Raw genomic sequence first — 11,419 nt, forward strand, 5'->3', positions numbered from 1 at the left:
GGGGGAAGGTTTTTCCTGGGCACAAAGCAAGCCCGTGGGAGGGCCAGGCGGACACCGAGTTGCCTCCTGCCCCAGCCTCTGCCTATCAACACCACGTGTTCAGCCACTTGACTGAAAGCACCAGCTGCCTGCCTGGGTCAGACTTCTGTGTGAGGGCACGTTTCCTGTGCAGACCACACCAAACAGACCCAAGAAAGCTTTAAGGAAGGAAGGTTGTGGGCACAAAGCAAGCCCGTGGGAGGGCCAGGCGGACACCGAGTTGCCTCCTGCCCCAGCCTCTGCCTATCAACACCACGTGTTCAGCCACTTGACTGAAAGCACCAGCTGCCTGCCTGGGTCAGACTTCTGTGTGAGGGCACGTTTCCTGTGCAGACCACACCAAACAGACCCAAGAAAGCTTTAAGGAAGGAAGGTTGTGTGCCTGCCTTCAAACTGCTACAGTTTGAAGCCAAGGTGTGATAGCCCAAGCTCAGTGCAGAGGAGGTAGCAGGGCAGGCAGGGAGGCACCAGCGCTGGCGGGGGGCGGGGAGGCAGCTCACTTGGAGCAGGCACCTTCTAGCCTGAGCCCACTTTCTTGCTCAATAACTGTATGCGATGTAACGGAAGTCTGGTCCTGGCTGACCTGCACCGGCTGCTCGTGTTGAGGTCATAACGTTGTGCAGCCTGCAGCCTGGGCCTGGCTGCAGAAAGAAGTGCTTCCCCCGGGGACCCTCCCTGCCCAAGGGATGCTGTGGTCATGGGAGGGAACAGTGGGTCCTCACTGGGTGCTGAAATTGTGGCATGAGGGGCTGCAGCACCCAGAACCATGGCAGCTTGGCACCTCCCCTCCCACAAGTGCTCACCTGTGCACCAGCTTGTCTCCGGCAAGCCTGGGCCACCTGAAGTGAGTGCTGGGGTGCAGAGGGGCACTGCGGCTGCGCTGGGGCGGTGGAGGGATGTGGTTGGGTGCTGCAGGTGCTCTGTGCTGCTCTTTGACTGACCGAGCTCTCCTGTCCCTGCAGTGTATGTCGTGGAGGAGCGGCGGAGGGACGACACGGGCGAGAGTGCCTGCCTGACGGCATGCTGGACGGCGCTCTGCTGCTGCTGCCTGTGGGACATGTTGACCTGACCCCACTGCAGCCATCTCCCATACCTTTCACCGAGTGCTATGCAGGCTCCCCACTCCTTTCCTGACTTCTTTCTGTTACTGTAATCAACGCTCTGCTTTGCACAGCCAAGAGTTCCTGTCTGTCAGTCCTAGCGCCTTGTTGGGGTGGGGGGTGCACTCCTTTATTTTAGTAAAGGAAAAAAAATCCCTTTTTAACATTTCTAAGACTTTTGTTGTAACTTTGAAGAATGTGCTAATGGTGTATTTCAGCCAAAGGCATTCTGATGAAATGTATATTTATCAGTTGAAATTTTCCTAGTCCTAGAAATGAAGACATACGCAATAATTAAAGGCAACAGTTGATTTTCTTTGCTAGGTCCTGACTGTTTCAATAAATCTGTCCCATAGAGGGTGTGCTTCCCCCGTCGCTGTCTGTTCTCAGCCTCCTGCCTGTGCTGACTCTGCAGTAGCAATTGGGGACTTGGCTTCAAGCAGCTTTGCTGCAGAAGTTGGTGCCTCAACCCCTCACTGAGCTCTGAGCTGGGGCTGTGTGGCCCTGCTGTGGCATTTTCTGCAGCAACCTGGTGCATAAGCCCTGAGAGTGCAGTGAAACCAGCTAGGTTGGGGAGGGTGAAGCACCCGTGTTGTCCCTGGCTCAGTCAGGTTTTTTCATCCCTCGGTGTACTCAGGGCTGGACATGCAGGTCCCAGCAGTTCCTGGGATGGCAGGGAGCTGGGGGAAGCATGTGCTGAACTGCTGTGGGTGTGTGTGCCAGCAGCTCCTGAGGGAGGACTGGTCCTGCTCAGGGGGTTTTTGAGCAATGATCCATCATCCCCCTGCTGTAGAGTATGGGCTGTGGGGGCAGGGGGAATTAATGGGGAAGAAGAAAGAAGGCTATGGATTAATTTAGTCCTGAGGATTTGTAGCTGCAGCTGTTTCATGGCATGCCTGGCCAGGAGAGGGATAAAAAGCTTTTATCTGCAGAAAAGTGGGGAAGCTGCTGCTGGTCACCATGGAGGATAGTGCCCACCCCCTACCCACCACACCCACTCGCTGGTGTTCTCCCTGCCTCAGGAAGCAAAACCCATCCTGGTGGACTGACACACATTGGCTCTGATTTGTAGTGCCTGAAGATCAATCATCAAGTGATCTTGTACCCTGTTGCAGCAGGGCTTCAAAGGGTGCTGGGCTTGCCACCCCTTGGTTTGGGTGTGCTGCAGCCAGCCTCCCCTGGACCTGGCAGCAGGTGCCAAGGGAGGGAAGGGTGGCCCAAGCTGAGCTAAATGAGGGTTGGACTTGTCTGGGTCCTAAGGCTCTGCTGCCCTGCGCCTGCACGGGCCTGGGTACAGCAGCCAGGCCTGAAGAAACCAATGTGGGGACGGGGCTTAGCTGCCAACTGCACAGCAGGGCCACAGCTGCCATGCTGTGAGGCTTGCTCAGGCCTCACAAGGCACCTCGCTGGGTTCTTCTGCACCTTTTTGTCCAGGCGTTCCCCCCCCCCAGCCAGGTGCCCGCTGCTTCTGGCACAGCCCAGGTGCTCTGTATGCCTTTGCATGGGTCTGAGAAATGCAGTCTCGGGGCTCTGGTCTGGAGCAAGACAATTTGGTTTGGGTTGACGAGGGTCCCTGGAGCCTTCAAGCCCCCCTGCAGGCTGCAGCCCTAAGCTCAGGCCTGCTGCCAGAGGCTTCCTGCCCCGGGAACAGTCACCGTCACCCTCCCTGTCACTTTGTCACCTCCCTGGCAGCTCAGCAGCCATCAGGGCTCAGCAGGGTGGTCCCTGGCTCACCCCACCTTGGCAGGGGGCTGCACCCATGCCCCTGCCTGCCCCCTCTCTCCAGCCCCTTGCCCCAGCACGGTGGCCAGACCACCCTGCCTGCCCTTGTCTGCTCCCCAAAAACCACCTTGCTGGGCACAAGGCGAGCCCCCAGTCCTGCGCAGTCACCCCACAGCCGCAGACTGGGTCTTGCTCTGCCTCAGGCAGCACAGATCCCTGCAGCACCCTACCCTCGGTGCCACAGTGCCTGTCCTTGGGGACACAGAGGGGATGCCACATCTCCCACGCTCCACTGGGAAAGGCTGCCACAGGTGCCAGTTACCCTGCACCATGCGGGGCAGCAGTTCTCTGGGGCGATGTGGGGGAGGAATCAGGCTTGGGTTGCTGGAGAAGAGGGCTCCCCCTGTCCCCCAGTGAGCCTGGACAGAGCCTGTCCCCCATGCCAGGCCAGGGCAGGGGGTGACGCTCAGCCCAGCCCAGTGCAAGGCAGTCCCCGCAGCAGTGAGGCCCTGGCCACTGAGCCCAGCTACGGGCTGACCTGCCCTGCCCCAGGACCAAAACGGGACACCTGGTCCAGGTGTGCCCACCCCTGCTGGGTGCTGCCAAGCATGGCAGCTGGCACATGCCAGCAAGCACCAGAGCTGGGAAACAGCAGATGTGGCAGCTCGTGGCTGGCTGTGGGATGCAGCAGCTCTGCACACCCACACAGGAGCTCAGTGAGACCCAGCAGGAGGGGAGCCCAACCAACCCCCAGCCAAGCCACTCCCAGGCCCATCATATGGTCCATCAGCCCCTCATGAGCCCAGGCACAAGCCCAGCGGTGCACAGGGGCACAATGGCAAGCAGGAACCCAACCCAAGGACACTCGAGGCACAGACACCTTGTCTGGGGCCTTTACCAGGGCAGCCCCATGCCCGGGCTGTGCCCACCCCATGAGTGCCCCAGAGCAGCTCTCCAGGTCACCTTCTGGAATAAGGGGTTGATGCCGGGGTGGGACACATTATCGGATGCAGGGAAAAGCTGTTTGGGATTGCACAGGTCTTGCTCTGGGATGTTTAGTGGAGGACCCTCTGGTGGAGGTGCAGGTGATGTAGAGAGGAGCAAGCGTGGAAAAATAGCGAGGTATGGGGCTGAAAGGACCAGCTGGGTGTTAACGACCAGCTGGTTGGTACACTTGTCCAGCATCTGATCAGCACAGTCTGTCTGAGCTTAGTAAATTCCTCTTAAACACGGTCCTGGGTGAGGGTTCCCTACTTAGTGTGTGTGCAGGGTATGAGTGAGCTGGGGGATCAGTCCACAGCCCCCGTGTCGATGGGGCAGCAGCTGCAGGCAGTGGAGGGGTGTGATCACCAGCAAAGCTGAAGCAGCTGGTGAGGCAGGGACATGGCCTGGGACCCTGGGGGGAAGCAGGTGGCAAAGGGCCAGCCCAGAGTGTGACAGAGCCCGTGTGTCTACGGATCAAGAGCAGATGGGGTCAGCAACGGGACCTGGAAAGTCCTGCTCAGATCCAAGATCTCAAGTTGCTGCTGGCAGGAGAGGAGACATCCCCGAAAGCTCCATTTCAGAAAAGCCCCAAAGCAGGGGAAGGAGGAAGCCAGGCGAGGAAGCCAGGAAGCTTCATGCACTGCGAGCATGAAGCACAGGGTGGCACTGGCCCACCACGAGCTCGCTGCTGCGCTGGGGCTCTGCCAGGCCCATGTGTACAAGGAGGGAAACAGGGCCCGTCCCAGCTGAGACTGAATAAATGACCACCTGTAGTGGACCTGGAGGTGCCTGTCATGGCTGGCCCTGCTCTGCCCGGCCCTGCCAGACACCCCCGCCACAGATTCACCAGCCCTCCTCCAGCAGAGCAACACAGCGAGCCTTCCCCAGTGTGTTGCAGAGGCTTTCCAGAGGGCGAGGGCTACAGCTGCTTTAAAGTAAAAGCAGGATTCCCTGAAGGGCCCTCATCCCACATCCCACCCCCACCTCCTTTCTCCATCAAATCCCCGCAGGCAGAGCCGCCGCTGTGAGACGCTGGCAGTAGCCATGAGCTCAGGCTTCGCAGCAGAGTTTTATTGAAAGTGCCACAGAATGGCGCTTGTGCAGTCGGGCGGCAGTGAGCGGTGCGCAGGCAGAGCTGCCCAAAATCACCCAGTGGGTGTCACAGGAGGCCGGGGGGAACCACACAGCTACTGCGCCCTTCGGGCCATCAGCATTTCCCGGATGTTGTCTTCTGCTTCCTTCACGCTTCGCTCCAGGTACGACTTCTTCTGCTGCAAGGCAGAAAACCCAGAGAAGAGTTAAGGTCCACTGGCAGCACGTGCCAGGGTGCTGGGGCCAAGAGCTGCCCAGGGCAGAGCTGCAAGCAGCCTGTTGAGGGCACACATGACCCTATGGGTTTCCCCAAGTGGGGGCAGCAGTTATTCATTTCCAGAGGCATCCTGGAAGCATTAATATTTAGCCTGGGCAATGTTTACACAGACTTTGAATTTTGTTCCCTCTGAAACCTCCTCCTCGGAGCTGCCAGGGGGCTGCAGCAGCAGCGGCGCTGCAAAAAGGGGGGTTCATTAACAGTAGCAAGGAAATCAGACCCTGTAACACTTGGAGCAACACTTGTAACACTAGAGAGGAATTAACATGCTGAGGCCTCCTTATGGAGATGACAGCAAAATCCTTTTGCATTTGGGTAAAAAAGGCTCTTTTTCCCAGCTGGGCCAGTTTTCTAAACCCAGACCCTCCTTTCTAACAGAAATTCCCTGGCATCATCACCAAATACTTGTGTTTCCTTAATCATCTTTAATTAGGCTAGGCTTGGCAGGGAAGCAGCCTGAAGCTATGCATCCCAAGATAGGAATTCAGCATGCAGCATTTTTTCCTGCTCGTCTGGGTGCTCCTAGGTGACTGGAAAAAATCAGTGCTTGGCTCTTTTGACTATTTTCTCTGGGTTTCCACAACAGCCACAAGAGTCTCCAGTGGAGGCCAGGCTGGCAGAAGGCGTTGTGGTGAGCGCAGGCAGCCCTCACCGCTGGAGGCAGACCTCCTTTGGCAGCAGCAGGAACAGCACTGCTCCAAATGCATTTTGTTATGGACTGGGGGGCCCTTGGGGAGGCTCCCCAGAGCTGGGCTTGTGGAGGACCATGGGGAGAGCTCTCGGAGACATATGCGGGGGCTCCATGGGTAGGACCTGCTGCATGCTGGCACGGGGCTTGCTGTCCTCACAAGGTCCTCTTCTCAGCAAAGCCTGCTGGGGACTGCTGCAGCACAAGGCTCCCGCTACCCCACAGTGGTGACAGCCACACACCAAGCACCTTCCCATGGGTCTGGGGAGCTCCATAGAGCTCGGTCTCTCAGCCAAGCCAATAAATGGCTTGGCCAATAAATAGGCATTGGCAGGATTATTGCTAAATTACAGGAGTCCAGGCCTTGTATTAGAACATGCTGCCATGGGCTCCACTAATTGCCTCCCCAGCCACAGGCAGAGGAGCGCAGTCCGGCATGACTGACCTCCAAAGTCCACCAAATAGCTAAAGGGGGACAGCCAAGGTGTCCTCAGCACTGCTCAGACATGCAGCGGGGCTGAAGGAAAGGTTAAAAACACAGGCTGCTCTGGGGTGCTCCCCTAGGTGGCTAGAGCAGAGCAGCACCCATGGGTGCAGGCTGCAGGCAAAGCAAGGGGGGGGGGGCAGGCTAGGGGGCTTGTGTGTGAACCCATGTGTATGGACATGGCCACTGCCAGCTGGCGACAGGCATTAACTGCAATGTTGATGCCCTCCTGACAGCCTCCCCCTGACTCCTGCAAGCCCACGGGGAGCTGGGACCTGTAATGCTGAAGGAAAATTCATTAGCACATGGGACAGTCCTGCTGCCATCACTTCCCACCCATCCCCTTGCAGCAGACCTGCAGTGACACTTCTGTACACTCAGCTGAAATGCCCATGCCATGAGGACATCTCTTCCAGCCCCGTCTCTAAATACTGAAGGGCTTTTATTTGAACAGTAAAGGTTGTTAGCCACAGCTAGGGCCATGGGTACGGCAAAGGGCTCCTTGTCCCTCTGAAACCGTCCCCAGGCACGTGGGATCCCTCAGGCTTACAAGAGCTGCTTTTCAGGAAACCACAGGGAGCAGAGGCACAGCGCGGGTTCCTCCTGCCAACGACTCGCTGACGCACGACCAGGACTTTTGCCACCGCCACGCCGTTCTCACGCTGCCCAGACAGACAGTAAGGAATTTAACATCTAAGGAATCAAATCTGAAGACTGTGAGGGGAGACAGGTCCCAGAACACTCACGTGGGTCAGAGCTCCACCTCGCTCTGCTCACTGGAGGAGAGTGGCATCAGCAGAGCTGACTTCTATGCATTCATTTATTACTAAAACAATTTTTTAATGCAATTAAAGTAGTCTATGAAAAAGTTCTGGCTTTCTGTCCTCTCCCCCTCCCTCTCGTGCCCACCAGGCAGCAAGAGACATTTCCAGAGAGCAGCTCTCTGCGGGCAAGCTGGCCGTGGCAGCAACCTCGCTGCTGCTGCACAGCAGCCAGGAACTGGCAGGCTGCAAACAACAGCTGTGTTCTCCTGCCACAGTGGGATTTCAAAAATCCCCTGTTAGGAAGCCATGCTGGCAGCCATTTGGGGCCCACTTCCCCAAGGACAAGGGACCTTGAGCACTAAGGTGGCCTGACGGAGCACAGGAGCGTTCATGTGGCCCATGTGGATGCATGCTGCTCACTCCTACGCAGTGGTGTGCCCTGCCCTCCCCACAGGAGCAGGGCTGCATGGCAACAGGACATGGTTTAATGTCACTTCTTTACTTAAGCATCACCTGCAGTCCCAGGCAGGTGAAGATTCAGGGAATTTGTATTTCCCTCAGTCACTATCCTCAGTCATGTAGTTTCTGGGGCAAGAGGATGTGAGCTGGACCTGATGTTTTATCCCTTCCTCCCAAAAGTAGCCTCCAGGGAGACTCATCCTTGGGCTCAAGCAGCATCCCTCAAGCATCAAGGGAAACCCTGCACCTGCAGCTGGGGGGCTGCAAACTTCCCAAGCTCTCCTGCAGGCCAGCAGTGCAGAGCCAGCATGCCAGCTGGCTCCCATCCGACTAACAGCCAGAATCAAGGGGGAGCGAGGAGCAGACAGTTGCCGCATTTTCCAAGCTGGGTGGCAGAAGCGAGTTGTCCTTCCCAAGGAGCTGTGGCCTGGTTTCTGCTTCGGTACTTACAGGAGAAAAAGCAGTAGCTTGCGTGCAAACCTCTCCTCACCATGATTACTGGGGTCTAGACAGGAAACTCCATCTCTGCCTGGTGCGCCTTCCCAGGGAGCAGCGCTGTGAGCAAGCTGGCTGACACACCATGCCTAGTCACACCAGCTCTCCCAGAGCTGTCTGACAGCGCAGCGCTTAACTCATCCTGGAGGCTGTGCTGGTCCAGCCAGATCTGCCAGGCTGGTGGTATCTGCTCCCAGTGGGAAGAACACTACCCAAGCCTCCCAAACCCCACCTCCAAGCTTCCCTGAACTCACATGCTTTCACTGCACTCTGTGTTGACTTGCAGCCCTAGCTAACCCTATGTCCTCTGACCCCACGTTTTAGGCAAGCCCATGCCTGCTAGGTTTTAGCTCATCACCCAATTAGCTGCATATAATTTCTGGTGAAGGTGTGTTCGCCACTCCAAGTGTTAATTCTCTGTTGCCTGTGCCAAGGCAAGTGCAGCTAGCAGCGAATTTCCAATGCAATGCCAGAACTGTACTGCTGGGTTTTGGTCCCTCATGAAATCAAAAGATGATGCTCTCTGCAGCCTCTGATATTACTTCTACACCAGTAACTCCAGTACTCACCAGTCAGGAGCCCAACGGGATGTGGCAGCATGTGGCCCTGACTTCAGAGGCTGCACAACCGACGAGCTGCAGATTCAGAGCTCCTACCTGCCACCCACACCAGCAGTGCTGTACACCGCTCCCCCCGCCCCCCCCCCCCCCTCAGCAGCTTCTGCAGGACTCCGACCAGACACAGTGGTTACCCAAAAAAGCAAGAGATGCCACTGCCTGAGTCACGGAACCCCAGGGTAGAACCAAGAAAGGAGACTTGCTTTGGGAAGGTGATGGGGCAAAGGTGACACATGCCACTCGGCTCCCAGGAAAGCCCAAACTGACGGCTTACAAACAGGGCTGTGCTCTGCAGAGAGGCCAGGCAGTGCCATGAGGTGCTGGCGTCTCCCCAGCAGTTACGCAAAGAGCCATGCGAAGTGGCCGGGCTGTGAAGGAGGAAATGCAGACAGCATAGTAGGAAGAGGCCGGTCTGTCCACCAGCGTCTTTGGCTGCAGTGAGAAGCCAGTTCCTCCTCCTGCTTCACAACTGCCACATCCACTTGCTAGAGATTTATTTACCAGACTGCAAAATACACTTCTGGAGTGTTACTGAAACTTAATGAGGAGGCACAGCTTCTGATCGCCCGCTCGGCCAGGGCAGTGCACGCATCCCCCACCAGCCTCTGCTGCCCCGTGGCTTTTGGAGGTTTCAAAAACATTGCTTTGTTTCCATGATCCACGCACAATAACTCCCACACAGGGAGGAATCACTGGAGGTTGCAGGTCCCATCAGCATGCAAGAAGCCTCTCCACCACAGAAGTGACAGAGCTGGAGGCCACCTTGAAGGCATGTGCGAAGGTAGCAGGATTTGCAGCTGCAGATTTCTAGGCGGGCAGCAGACTTCGCATGCACTCTGAAATCAAGCCAGCTGCCCCGCTCCAGCACAGGACAAGCTCTTGCACCCTCACTTGTTCCTACCACAGGCCACCCACCAGTTCTCATCCAAACCCTTATTTGCAGTGAGAGCCCCTCAATCCCCTCCTGCCCTGCTCTGTCCCCACACAAGAAGGGCACTGCCACCTGCACTGGGCCACAAGACCAATATGCAGCTACTGCGACAGGCTAGCAACATCTGGGCCACATGCAGAATAGCTGATAGGGTGCAAAACTGCAGAATAAGCCCCCCAAAAGCCAGTGCAGTCAATGCCTCCCAGCCTGTAGTTTTGCAATTCCTTTAAAATAATCACACTACCAACAACAGTCACTGTCCCTAGCCAGGAAGGGCTGCAGCACTTGGGAGCAAGACAAACCACAGCCCTGATGATCTGTCTAAAAACTAGCCCAAAAGGAAATGTCCTCACCTAAATCTGCTTTCTGGAAGTAGGTTTGCCATGCTTAATGGCTGCCTGGCACCGAGATGGACAGTGAGAAGAAACGGCCAAGAACTCTTCTTTGGGCAGCAGAGCCAACCCCACCAGCTGGACCTGCCAGCACCTACTGGGAGCTCTGAGGCCCTCCTGCACCTGACCGCAGATGAAGCCACCAAGCCTGGCCCTTGCTCTCCCCTCCCAGCTCTCAGGAGCCTTCGCCACTTCCAAGCCCTCCTGTGCCTTCCTAAAGCGGGTGCGTGGGGCAAGGGGCTAACCTGCATGGGGTTTCAGTACAGCTATGTAGAGTAAAAGTACCGTCTCCCATGTGATCAGACACATAGCCAAAATAGGACTGGCTGTTCACGCAGCCCCATCCGACAGGCAACGTGTGTCAATCTCCTGATCGGAAGGAGGAAGGGCGCCTGTGCAGCCCACAGCCTCGCAGAAGGAGCCGCACAGCCTGGCAGGGAAGGCACCACCGACCCCAGCCTATGGAGAGGAGCGCGGCCACCTCATGCGGGACCCCATAACCCCAGCAAGGACAGCAGGCTGCAATGCTGCTGCCAACATGCTCTGCTGTCAGGCAGCACTGGGCAGCTGCCACCAGCCCCAGTTGCCTCTTTGCTTCACCTGCATTGGAAGCACAAGCTCTTGGAAGCACAAGCTCTTGGAAGCACAAGCTCTTGGAAGCACAAGCTCTTGGAAGCACAAGCTCTTGGAAGCACAAGCTCTTGGAAGCACAAGCTCGACTGGCCCCAACCAGAGGCTACATACAACAGCACCCACAAGCCAACCCTCACTGTGCTCGCTGGTGCTTATGGCAAGAGCAAAGCCGCAAACACTTGCCCCTGCCATTATCCTGTATCACGGCTCTACCTTGCATTTCGCTCCCTGTCACAAGCAACACTTGCTCCCTGACCTGCTCTGCGCTATTTGCTTTTAGCAGCAGCTGCGGAAATACTAGATTTAATGCAAATACAATCCCAGTTCACACCCCAAAGAAGAAAAGGAGTTGTGGTTAACAGAGGTGGCCCGTGGCCTTTTGACACAGCAGGAAATCACCTCCTGCTCAAGCCTCCCACCTCTGTTGCCGTTGCATCATGCAGCTAATGAGGCTGGTGCTTCGCTGCAGAAGCACGATGACGCACCCGGACCTTACATTCCTGGCAGATTAAAGAGCCAGCATCCACAGATTCCACAGCAAGAAAAAAAAACAAACTATTAATCAGCTCCTCTCAGACAGGCTTTTGATGATCAAAGCAACATATTTCTCCCAGTGCTATGATTCAGAAGCCTCTGCGTTGAGATAGACATGGTCAGCCAGGGGCCAGAGCCGCATGTCTGTGGAGCCTTGTCTAGAGCTGGTAGTTCAGCACAGCATCTCACAGCAGGCACACTCAACTCC

General features: G+C 56.6%; 2 protein-coding genes across 2 annotated transcripts in view; one reads left to right on the top strand and one right to left on the bottom strand.

Moving 5' to 3' along the window:
• Positions 1 to 1,511, top strand: part of CYSTM1 (cysteine-rich transmembrane module containing 1) — a 19,258-nt gene extending 17,747 nt beyond the window's left edge. The window contains exon 2 of the mRNA XM_009890677.1: positions 1,002 to 1,511. Within this exon, the coding sequence (XP_009888979.1) occupies positions 1,002 to 1,108 (107 nt within the window). The 3' untranslated portion in view covers positions 1,109 to 1,511. The remainder of the gene's footprint in view (positions 1 to 1,001) is intronic.
• Positions 1,512 to 5,032: 3,521 nt separating this feature from the next.
• The window catches only part of PFDN1 (prefoldin subunit 1), a 36,432-nt gene continuing 30,045 nt past the window's right edge, over positions 5,033 to 11,419 (bottom strand). The window contains exon 4 of the mRNA XM_009890695.1: positions 5,033 to 5,116. Coding sequence (XP_009888997.1) covers positions 5,033 to 5,116 — 84 coding nt within the window. The remainder of the gene's footprint in view (positions 5,117 to 11,419) is intronic.

The sequence above is a fragment of the Charadrius vociferus genome, unplaced genomic scaffold (genome assembly GCF_000708025.1).
Source record: "Charadrius vociferus isolate BGI_N301 unplaced genomic scaffold, ASM70802v2 scaffold828, whole genome shotgun sequence".
Lineage (NCBI taxonomy): Eukaryota > Metazoa > Chordata > Aves > Charadriiformes > Charadriidae > Charadrius > Charadrius vociferus.